The sequence below is a fragment of the Mus caroli genome, unplaced genomic scaffold (assembly GCF_978045245.1).
Source record: "Mus caroli unplaced genomic scaffold, Mus_caroli_1 scaffold_10, whole genome shotgun sequence".
NCBI classification, from domain to species: Eukaryota; Metazoa; Chordata; class Mammalia; order Rodentia; family Muridae; genus Mus; species Mus caroli.
In genome coordinates, this window is record NW_028227265.1 from 7,643,686 (window position 1) to 7,655,495 (window position 11,810).

An 11,810-nucleotide genomic window follows, 5' to 3' on the forward strand; every position below is an offset into this window, starting at 1 on the left:
GGCGTCGCCTCTGTAACCCTGTCGATGAGCTTTCTTCCCTAGTGACCTACATTGTACCTTCTGCAAAATGAGGGCTAGCCAGCTAGCGAGGAGGTTTGCAGGTCAGTTCTACCCTGATTGTCTTCTGAGCAAAGAGTGTAGTAGAGTCAGCAGTAGGGTTTACCATCTTGGTGGGTAACCAAGAGCTTGTGCTGTTATAGCTGTTTCTGGGGCCTCCTTGACCAGTAACTCAAATTAAGCTATCTTACACCTGGCTCAGATTTTTAGTTAAAAATCCATGTCTTCTGGGGTAGTCACTGTCCACACTTGCAGGGCACCCGTGTTCAAATTCCATTTGTCTGTCTGTCTGTCTCTATCTATCTATCTATCTATCTATATCTAAATTCATTGAGTTAGTTAATTTAGTTAAGCAGTAGTGAGTTTCTGTGAGGGTTTTCATGCACCCTGAGTTTGGGGTGAACCACAGTCACCCCTCCTCTCCCTGCTCCTGTCACCATGCTCAAGCGTTTTTGTTTTTAAGATTTATTTATTATTATTATTTTTTAAAGATTTATTTATTTATTATATGTAAGTACACTGTAGCTGTCTTCAGACACTCCAGAAGAGGGCGCCAGATCTCGTTACGGATGGTTGTGAGCCACCATGTGGTTGCTGGGATTTGAACTCTGGACCTTCGGAAGAGCAGTCGGGTGCTCTTACCCACTGAGCCATCTCACCAGCCCAGATTTATTTATTATTATATCTAAGTACACTGTAGTTGTCTTCAGATGCACCAGAAGAGGGCGTCAGATCTCATTACGGATGGTTTGAGCCACCATGTGGTTGCTGGGATTTGAACTCAGGACCTTTGGAAGAGCAGTCAGTGCTCTTAACCACTGAGCCATCTCTCCAGGCCGCCCCCCTCGTTTTTGTTTTTGTTTTTTTGTTTGTTTTGTTTTGTTTTGTCGAGAGAGGGTTTCTCATTATAGCCCTGGCTGTCCTGGAACTCACTTTGTAGACCAGGCTGGCCTCGAACTCAGAAATCCGCCTGCCTCTGCCTCCCAAGTGCTGGGATTAAAGGCGTGCACCACCATGCCCAGCATGCTCAAGGGTTTTATTCCCCTAGTGTTCTTCCATTTCTCCAGTCAAGCCCTGGCTTCCCTGGGTCTGTTCTGAGTGCTCCAAGTGGCATGTCACTGGCCCTCCACAGTCCCCATGCCTGTAGGTGGCATCCGCATGGCTTGCTTTCAGCACAGTGAGCATCAAGGCTCGTGTAGATAAGGAGGCCCATCGGGGCTGAGGTGCACACGGGGGCCCGTTCTCTGATAGTGCAGTAAGATTAGGGCCATATAAAAGAAAGATAGTTTGTTTCAGCCCTCCTAGACTATGAAGGCACACTCTGCTATAAAGTGAACCGAGAGGGTTGGGCATGGATGGTTCATGGAAGATGGGGTCACAGTGGTGCATCATGTGTGAGAGGAAACACCCAGGGAGCCTGAGGTCTGAGGTCAGAGCTTGACTCACAAAACACCCTGAGGGGCTGGAGAGACAGCTCAATGGTGAGAGCACTGGCTGCTCTTCCAGAGGTCCTGAGTTCAATTCCCAGTAGCCACATGGTGGCTCCCAACCATCTGTAATGGGATCAAATGCTCTATTCTGGCGTGTCAGTGTATCTGTATGTGTGTATAAAATAAATCTTAAAGCCACAAAACCAGCCTGAGAGCAGCATTGGTCTCTAAGGACAGTATCCCCGTGCCCACTTACCTCCCAGCTGCCATTCTTGCCATAGCCTCTGGACAGTACAGATGGAAAGGGGATCAGGGCTGACAGCCCCGAGCTCAGCCTGCAGGACTTGTAGGCCAACCCGAGCCCTGGTGGAGAGGTACCAGGAGGGAAGATGAGGGATGTGTGGAGCGGTTGGTCCCTGATCAGCACGGCTTCTGCATGTACCTGGGTGGGATAAGCAGCAGCACAGCTGCCAGGACAGGGCCGGGCTGCTGCTCAGCCTTTCTGTGGTGTAGACTGCAGTAAGATGAAGTGTAGTAAGGAGGAGAATGGAAGCCGGACAGACAAAGAAGACACTTAAGTGGACCAGCGTCTTCCTTCCACAGGGTAAGCATCGCTGCAAGCAGCTGTGCTCCCTGGGTGCTCAGTAGATGTGTGTGCCCTGCCCTCAGGGCCAACAGCCAGCGAGCATCACTGCTGGACACTCAAGGCTAGGCCTGGGGACCTGAGGGTCCCAGAGGTCTAAATGGTGGCGGCATGCTTCTTTCCGGAAACACAGTGAGTCAGCGTGTCACTTGATTGGTGGACGGCTGGTGACACACAGGGGCTGCAGTTGGGTATAGCTGAACTGTGCATACCTGTGGGTAGACAGGGGTTCTGTGCAGAGCACCCCGCAGAGTCTCAGCGTGGCTGGCCATTGACGGTGGCTCTAAAATCAGTCAGCCAGATCCCGGCCTCCATGGAGCTGCAGCTCCTCTCGGGTGCTCCTGCAGCACAGCAGGGCTGCTTCTCAGGACTCCTTTGTTTTGCAGAGAGTCAAGAAAGATGTGGACAAAGGCACCCAGCACTCAGACATGTTCCTGCTGAAGCCTGAGGAAGGGGGAGAAGGTACTGCTGTGCCTTGAGACTTGGCTTGGCTGTGTCCTTGGGGTGGGTTACATTTAGCGCTGGTGCAGAAGCGAAGGCTGTGCCTCTCTCTTATCAAGTGGGAACTGCATGGAGTGGCCTGGAGCCAAGGGCCAGACTGCCTTTCTCTGGAGTGGCTGGGCCAAGATGCCTGTGTGACATGAGTGCCTTTTTTGTACCTTGCAACCTAGCAGGAGCCCAGTGCACTCAGCCACTTGTGTCCCCCTCCAAAGCCAAGTGTGACAGTTAAGTTCCTAGATAGAGCCTTCTTGCTTAGTGGTAGATGGGGAAGCACTTAGGGAACGGCCCTGTGCTTGTGTTCTCAGGGCCCCAGCGTGTGTAAGCCCTGTGGACAGGTAGCGTGCTCAGAGAGGAGGGGAGGGGCTGCTGCTTTCCTGTCCTTCTTGACGGTTCTGTTCTTACTCTGAGCACAGAAACGTTACTAGAATGTAGAATTCTTTGGGGTTTGGGTTCCTGTTTTACTGGGGACTGTGGCCTGGGCTTTGGGGTGCACAGCTTGGGGTTGAGGCTGAGCTCTGGTGCCAGGACTGCTGCAGAGCTGACTGTGCTTTGCAGCCCTGGGGGCCTCTGCTGTGAGGTCAGGAAAGTGCACAGATGTCTTCCTCCTCCTCTGGTCTAGCGTCCTTCCAGTGACGTCTCTGAGCTGACCCACCCATGAGCGCTTCTGGGTGGCTGCAGTGGCCAGCAGTGCTAGGGGCTGGGGAGATCATTTATCCGCTAGGTTTGGGGACCTCAGGAACTTAATCTTGGAGGCTAGTACCCAGCACCGAGCCCCGTGAAGAGTCCTGTGTCAGGAGCAGGTTCCTGCTGAGCTTGCACAGTGAAGGATGGTGGCCTCACTGGGCTGCGTGCTGGTGTGTTTCAGTCCCCAGTCTTTCCCCACAAGCCGATGGCTGATGATGAGCTGACTTGGTGACCACTACCCAGTGCATGGCCGCTAGCACTTTTCAATGACAGGCTAGCTTTTTCTTCCTGTGGTAGTGCTTAGAGCTTTCCATGTCATACTCAGCACTGTGGGTCAGATGAATGTGGCATCCGTGGGAAAAGCACAGAGCAGCCTAGCCGCCCGCAGAGGAGAGGTGGTGTCACATTCTGGATGAGCTGTCTTAGGACCCCCAGGGAGGTGCACTTTAGCTCATGGACCTCCTCTAGCAAGACGGCACCTCCACATCTGTTTCTTCTGCCTCCGTAATCGGTGCCAGGGTCCCTCAGAAGGCAGTGTCACACAGCTGAGCTTTGAGAAGGACAGGCTTTGAGGGTTGCTGAGTGGCATCTCTCTTCCTTCACAGGGAACAAAATGAGGCTCCTTCCCTAAACAGTCTCAGACGCTTGAAATTATGCTCCTCCATGTGCCTGGGTTCTCAGTGTGTCCCTCATGTGCCCGGGTTCTCAGTGTGTCCTCCATGTGCCTGGGTTCTCAGTGTGTCCCCCATGTGCCTGGGTTCTCAGTGTGTCCCCCATGTGCCCGGGTTCTCTGTGTGTCCCCCATGTGCCCGGGTTCTCTGTGTGTCCCCCATGTGCCTGGGTTCTCAGTGTGTCCCCCATGTGCCCGGGTTCTCAGTGTGTCCTCCATGTGCCTGGGTTCTCAGTGTGTCCTCCATGTGCCTGGGTTCTCTGTGTGTCCCCCATGTGCCTGGGTTCTCAGTGTGTCCCCCATGTGCCTGGGTTCTCAGTGTGTCCCCCATGTGCCTGGGTTCTCAGTGTGTCCCCCATGTGCCTGGGTTCTCAGTGTGTCCCCCATGTGCCTGGGTTCTCAGTGTGTCCCCCATGTGCCTGGGTTCTCAGTGTGTCCCCCATGTGCCTGGGTTCTCAGTGTGTCCCCCATGTGCCTGGGTTCTCTGTGTGTCCCCCATGTGCCCGGGTTCTCAGTGTGTCCCCCATGTGCCTGGGTTCTCAGTGTGTCCCCCATGTGCCTGGGTTCTCAGTGTGTCCCCATGTGCCTGGGTTCTCAGTGTGTCCCCCATGTGCCTGGGTTCTCAGTGTGTCCCCCATGTGCCTGGGTTCTCAGTGTGTCCCCCATGTGCCTGGGTTCTCTGTGTGTCCCCCATGTGCCTGGGTTCTCAGTGTGTCCCCCATGTGCCTGGGTTCTCAGTGTGTCCTCCATGTGCCTGGGTTCTCAGTGTGTCCTCCATGTGCCTGGGTTCTCAGTGTGTCCCCCATGTGCCTGGGTTTTCAGTGTGTCCCCCATGTGCCTGGGTTCTCAGTGTGTCCCCCATGTGCCTGGGTTCTCAGTGTGTCCCCCATGTGCCCGGGTTCTCAGTGTGTCCCCCATGTGCCTGGGTTCTCTGTGTGTCCCCCATGTGCCTGGGTTCTCAGTGTGTCCCCCATGTGCCTGGGTTCTCAGTGTGTCCCCCATGTGCCTGGGTTCTCAGTGTGTCCCCCATGTGCCTGGGTTCTCAGTGTGTCCCCCATGTGCCTGGGTTCTCTGTGTGTCCCCCATGTGCCCGGGTTCTCTGTGTGTCCCCCATGTGCCCGGGTTCTCAGTGTGTCCCCCATGTGCCTGGGTTCTCAGTGTGTCCCCCATGTGCCTGGGTTCTCAGTGTGTCCCCCATGTGCCTGGGTTCTCTGTGTGTCCCCCATGTGCCTGGGTTCTCAGTGTGTCCCCCATGTGCCTGGGTTCTCAGTGTGTCCACCATGTGCCTGGGTTCTCAGTGTGTCCACCATGTGCCTGGGTTCTCAGTGTGTCCCCCATGTGCCCGGGTTCTCAGTGTGTCCCCCATGTGCCCGGGTTCTCTGTGTGTCCCCCATGTGCCTGGGTTCTCAGTGTGTCCCCCATGTGCCTGGGTTCTCAGTGTGTCCCCCATGTGCCTGGGTTCTCAGTGTGTCCCCCATGTGCCTGGGTTCTCTGTGTGTCCCCCATGTGCCTGGGTTCTCAGTGTGTCCCCCATGTGCCTGGGTTCTCAGTGTGTGCTTCACTGGTTCTCAGTGAGCCCTTTACCCCTTCCTCTGTTTTTTCCTTACAGGCAAATGGACTTGGACCAGGATTAACCCTTCAGGGGTCAAGCCTACTGCAAGGTCTGGCTTCTCTGTGGCCGTGGCTCCAAATCATCAGATACTGGTCTTCGGTGGCGTGTGTGATGAGGAAGAGGAGGAGAGCCTGGAGGGCTCCTTCTTCAGTGACCTGTATATCTATGATGCTGCCAAGAGTCGCTGGTTTGCAGCACAGCTGAAGGTAGCCTAGGCTCCTGGATCTTCCACATTACCTGTCTGTTTCCTGCTCGTTCTCAAGCCTGGTCCTTCCTTTTGAAGGCACATGTACTCTTCTGTGTAGGTGGTGGGTGACTAGGCTTGGGACCCTTTTGGCTTTGTGGCCCATACCTTCTTGATGTCAGCCACCACTCCCTGGCAGTTCCTGACCCATAGGTGAGGTGCTAAGACATGTCAGGTTCTCTATGGCAGTTAATGTCTGTCACTTGAACCCATCCCTGGTTTCCAATCACCCTTTCAACTGTCACTGTCACTGAAGCTACTGCCTAGGCCTTGCCCGGAACAGACAGATTAGCAGATTCATGAAGGAGCCCAGGCAGCCCTGACATCTCTATAAGTAAACGGCTTGGTGTGCAGGAAGCTAATGAGTACCTGCTGTGTGCTCAGCCGCATAAAAGGATCTCTGATGGAAAGAGAGCAGCCTTGGACGTGTGGGCCCCTGCTTTGAGGAGCTACATTAGGCACAGCCACTCGGGGTCCCCAACATTGCCAAGAGCACTGAGCCCCGCCTCGTAGGTTAGCCTCTTATTTAAAGATGACTTGGCCCTCAGGCCCCATGATGTTCTTCAGGGGCTGTTCTGTGTGAGACTCGCACTGCAGCCTCAGGATGAAGTGGGTCTTGAGTCTAGAATAGGAGCTGACCCAGGTTGGCTGGAGGTCAGAGCTGGAATATTTAAATATGGCTCAGCAAATGGCAGCATGTGAGCCCAGCGTTTTGCCCAGTGACAGAGGCTACTACAGAGTCAGTCGGGTGCACTCTGCGGAGTGGCCGGAGGGACAAAGTAGATGTCCTCTTGCAGGGGGACCCAGTGGGAGGGCACCTTTGAAGCGCTGGTAACTGAGGGTCCTCCCCCTGGACGTGGCCTTGAAGATGAGTAGAGTGCTGGCCTCTTGCCAGCCAGTCCTGCTGTTGCCTGGGAGTGGAGACTCTGTCCCTCCCTCCTGTAGATAAGGATTGTGAATGGATCAGATTTCCCAAGACAAGCCTTAGACATATACTGCATGCATGTTAGCCAGGCCTGGTCCCCTGGTGGGACTCAGGCATGACAGTCCCTCCTTACAGTGATGGCTAGGACTCCTCTTCTCACAAGTCTATGATTGGCATGTTAGAGCTAGGGCTGTCACTGCCCTGTGGTACAGCTTGCGTTGTGTTAACAGGGCCCCAAGTCGGAGAAGAAGAAACGAAGGCGGGGCAAGGCAGACGATCCTGAAGGCGCCACTGAACAGGAGACTGGGGGGAGCAGTGCCCCAGAGCCACTGGAGGTGATAAAAGAGGTGGTGTCTGAAGACGGGACAGTGGTCACCATTAAGCAAGTGCTCACTCCCTCGGGGTTGGGGGTGCAGCCCCCACCTAAGGCTGATGACAGTGCCTCAGAGGCCAGCAGCACTGGACAGGAGCCATGTCCTCGTTCCAACGCCATGCTGGCTGTCAAGCATGGACTGCTCTACGTCTATGGTGGCATGTTTGAAGCTGGTGACCGCCAGGTGACCCTTAGTGACCTCTACTGCCTTGACCTTCACAAGATGGAAGAGTGGAAAACCTTGGTGGAGATGGATCCAAGTAAGCCGGGTGGGCGAGGGCCCATTATGGAGCGAGAGTCTTTTCAAAGCGGTCCCTGCTCTTCTTGCCTCTGGGCAGGTTTCCCCAGGAAGAGCCTGGGGATGGGGCAGGCTTCCCTGGCACACTCCTGAGTGCTCTGGGGATGGGGCAGGCTTCCCTGGCACACTCCTGAGTGCTCTGGGGATGGGGCAGGCTTCCCTGGCACACTCCTGAGTGCTCTGGGGATGGGGCAGGCTTCCCTGGCACACTCCTGAGTGCTCTGGGTGCTCTGGGTGCTAGCAGGGACAAAGTGAGGAGCAGCGTAAGTCACTGGTGCTGGGCCAGGCCTGCTGCACTTGCCTGCCTTCTCCAGGGACAGTGCAGAGCAGGCAGGACTTTCTGCCCTTGGTGCCTGGCACTGGGGTGGCAGCTCTCTCCATCTTTGCTCTGAAACCCTGACCTGCTCATTTATCCCATACTGCTGTTGGCCCTGTGATAGTCTATGTGTCCCTGGCTGACTTGGGACTTGATATATAATCCAGGCTGGCCTCAAACTGAAGTAGATCCTCCTGCCTCTGCCTCCTGAGTGCTGGGATTAAAGGTGGGACCTGCCATGCCTGGATCCATCATCCTCTCTTTGAGGCTCGAGACTAAACCTGCATGTCTAGGGAAAGGCTCTGCCCATAATGCAGGGCTGTAGGAGTCCAGGAAGAGCCAGCCTCCATTCAGCTATCCACAGCTAGGATGGCAATATGGCTGGAGTTAGTGCCCACCACAGGGTCTCAGGCCCAGGCTGCCATGAGGCTTCAGGGTAGGAAAGTTGGTTCCCATCCCATGCCTGAGTGGAAGGAGGAAGAGGCTCTGTGAGGTGGTGCCGGCTCCCAACTTGGGTGCCTCCTCTGGACCCAGACTGCACCCAGAACCCCGTGTGGGTTATGCTTTGTTAGAATCCCAGGAGTGGCTGGAGGAGTCAGACTCTGAAGAGGACAGCAGCTCAGATGAAGAGAGTGCAGACGGAGAGGATACAGAAGACCAGGAGGAGGACAGTGCTGAGGAGGGAGCAGGTGAGAGCCACAGTCAGACGCACCTGCGCCATGCTGCTGCTGAGGGGCCCTGCTTGACAGTGCTTGTGTTGGGGTGGGTCTAAGCAGGTTGCCATTCAGTGTTCCCCCGCCCTGACCCCTCTGACCTGCCTGACTGAGCAACCTCGTTCTCATTTTTCCTTTTGGGATGGGAAGATCCGCAGCACCCAGAGGTGGCCCGTGGGGAGCAATACGAAGAGTACCTGTCCCGGACTGAACAGCACTGGCTGAAGCTTGCCCGGAGCCACGTGGGGCCTGAAGCAAAGGAGAAGAAAGTGTTGAAAGTAGCCCAGGCCATGGCAAAATCATGCTTTGATGATGCAGTTCAAGACAGTGCACAGGCCAGACATTAGACTTCGCGATGGTTTCGCCATCACTAGTGTCGAGCCAGGAGTGAGGAGGCCCTGCAGAGTGCTCTTCTGCGAGCCTTGGGTGCCCACAGTGACGGGGGCTAGCCTGCCTTCACAGTGGCTTCTGTCCACACGGAACGAGGGTTAGAGTGGGATGTGAATTTGAGGCCCACAGACTCTGTGCTTCTGTCCTAATAAAACTGGGCTGTGTGGGCTGGAGAGATGGCTCAGCGGTTAAGAGCACTGACTGCTCTTCCAAAGGTCCTGAGTTCAAATCCCAGCAACCACATGGTGGTTCACAATCATCCGTAATGAGATCTGGCTCCCTCTTCTGGAGTGTCTGAAGACAGCTACAGTGTACTTATAATAAATAAATAAATAAATGTTTAAAAAAAAACAAAAAACAAAACTGGGCTGTGTGCTTTAAGGTTTTCTTTCTTCTACAGAGCAAGATGACCAGACCGGTGTGCTATGTGTCATCAGACTGCAGGTCACTAACAACCCCGAAGTCACTTGAAGCTGCTAGGCAGTGCTTACATCTACTGTGCTAGCTGGCCTTGTTCTGTGGGTCTCAGAATATTCTGGGTTCATGGGTATGTCCATTGGCTCCACTGCAATGTTTTTGGGGGTTTTTCCTCCCTCATTTTCAGACAAGTATTGTACCTTTATTTATATGAATGTACATGCCAGTGTTCACAGTGGCTAGAAGAGGGGATCGGGGAAGAAGAGCTGGTGTTACATGGGCACTGGGAACTGAACTGGGTCTTCTAGAAAAGCAGCAGTGCTCTTAACCTCGGAGCCATTGCTCCAGCCCCTCCATTGCAGTCAGCCCCTCCATTGCAATCTTAGGAGGGAGGCGCTGATGACGCCTTTTCCCTTGTGGGCACAGGGCTGTCTTCTGTGAAAGGCTGGAGGACAAGGACCTAGCCCCTGATGTTATCAGCTGTTTGCCACTTGGCCATGGAGCAGGGGGCTCCGTTGCAGTAAGAGTGAGCACGGGGCCAGGCTGGGCCACACAGTGAGACTGATTCCACCGTGAGAGAGAGAAGCTCTAAGGAGTCAGCCCCGTGCTGGGCAGTACCTGCTGCTTGTCCTGGGCAGTGAGCCCACGGAGTGAGTGGAAGAAGACAGGCATGGAGCTGTGAGGCAGGAAGGGCACGTCTAAGCGACCAGCCTCCAGACAGCCACGGCTCCACAGTCACTCACACACCATCATCTGTCAGTCCAGTGTCACTGTGGCCAGTACAGAGCTGGGGCCTGTGCAGCCCAGGATGCTGAGCAGGGCCACCTGGACTGTCACCTGGTCCTTTTGCCCACCTCTGACAAGAGTCTGGCTGGTGGTAGGTTTGGTGGGTTGAGTGTCCCCAGGAGCAGCTGAGCTAGCCCACCTAGTTCATGCCATTAGCCGAGGCTGAGGGGATGCTTAAAGGCCCTGGATCTTTTGGGGTTGGCAGAGTAGAATGAAAACAGAACCATCAAGCAGGCTGGAACACTTTATTGTTCTTTGGTTTAGTTCGTTTCAAGACAGGGTCTCGTTGGGTATCCCCGGGTGTCCTGGAACTCATTACGTAGACCAGGCTGGACTCAATTACACTCACAGAGAATCACCTGCCTCTGCCTCCCAAGTGCAGCAGTAAAAACATGAACCATCCTGCCCAGCTGGAAACACTTATTATTATAAGTATGAATTTTTTTAATGGTTTGATAGTAGTGTTTATTGTGACTATTGAGTGGACAGCTGTCGGGAGCAAGCGAGTGGCCAGATGACAAAGTGGAAATACAGAGGTGCCCAGGCTAGAAAGCAGCCTTCCCACCAGAGGAACATCATGCTCCCCACCTGCTCTCGGCACACATCGTGACAGCTGCACAGGCACACGCCTTCCTGGTATGTCGTAGGGAGGAGACGGGATAGTTGTTCTTTATATGGTGAGGCTCCAGCCCTGGTGTGTGAGGTCCGTGTGCTGGCGGTCACTCAGATCCTCGTGCCAAGCGAACAAGGTGCTGCGCCTGTCACGGGTAGGCTAACATGCAGGAGCAGAATGCTTCCCCAAGGGACTGTCTCTCAGGGTCTCAGTCACTGTCCTTGGCACAGGCGTGTACAGTGGAGACCCAGGTAGCTGTCAGCACAGCCCGGCCACAGTGCAGGGGCTAGAGATGGCTGGGCTGCTCTGAACTCCTTGCTTCCCAGGCTCAGTACCCAGAGGCAGGACTCAAGCTCTGGGACTTGTCATGGAGATGAGGGAAGTGGGGTGACCCTGGCTGTTGGGAAGGAGCCCTTCATGAGGGCTCCTTCCTGTCCTAGTCTGTCCTGCCCACAAGCTCTCTGTTCCCACAAAGTGCTGGAACAGGAAGTTAATTACAGGACAACATTGGGGCAGGGTGTTCCAGACTGGGAGGGGCTGGGTGGAGGCTCCACCCACCCTGCACCTGGGAGGGAGTGGGGGGTGGGGCTTCAGGAAGGTGGTTGGTAATGAAGTGAGACTGGCGTCCTGAGGTTTTAAATGCGTTTATTAAGTAAAGGAGCAGAGGAATCCGAGTCTCCCTTGCTTCAGGTGGGAAATCTGATTTAAAGTTACATTCATTAGAGAGGATTTGTTGCCAGTGTTTGATGAACCAAGCCAAAGTTTCCAACTAAAGAGACCCAAGGCAAGAGCAGCCACCACGCTGTAGGGAACTCTGGTGACAGCCCCTCCTCGCCCCGCAAAGCAGTCAGTCTCATTAACAAGTGGTTTACATGCACCAAGAGAAGAAAAAAGATCAGAGAAAGGTAAAGCAGATGACCGCTGACGCAGTTTACACAAAGGCATCTACAGCAGTGTCCTTGCCACGGGAAGCTCCGCAGAGGCCTCAGGTCATCTGGGTGGCTTTCCTTCGGGGGGGGGGTAGTGAATGGTGTAAGCAGCAGGCTCCATCTAGAACATTCAGGATTGCCCTGCTGGGAGGGAGGGAGGGAGGGAGGGAAGGCCAACCTGTAGGCAACAGCAGAGCCAGGAACTCCAG

The 11,810-nt window shown here is 54.7% G+C and overlaps 1 protein-coding gene across 2 annotated transcripts in view; it reads left to right on the top strand.

Moving 5' to 3' along the window:
- Window positions 1-9,193, top strand: part of Klhdc4 (kelch domain containing 4) — a 31,211-nt gene extending 22,018 nt beyond the window's left edge. For both annotated transcript variants that reach the window (XM_021170062.2, XM_021170063.3), the window contains exons 8-12: window positions 2,517-2,592; window positions 5,595-5,803; window positions 6,997-7,399; window positions 8,326-8,442; window positions 8,617-9,193. In XM_021170062.2, coding sequence (XP_021025721.1) covers window positions 2,517-2,592; window positions 5,595-5,803; window positions 6,997-7,399; window positions 8,326-8,442; window positions 8,617-8,813 — 1,002 coding nt within the window. In that variant the 3' untranslated portion in view covers window positions 8,814-9,193. The remainder of the gene's footprint in view (window positions 1-2,516; window positions 2,593-5,594; window positions 5,804-6,996; window positions 7,400-8,325; window positions 8,443-8,616) is intronic.
- The last annotated feature ends 2,617 nt before the right edge of the window (window positions 9,194-11,810 follow it).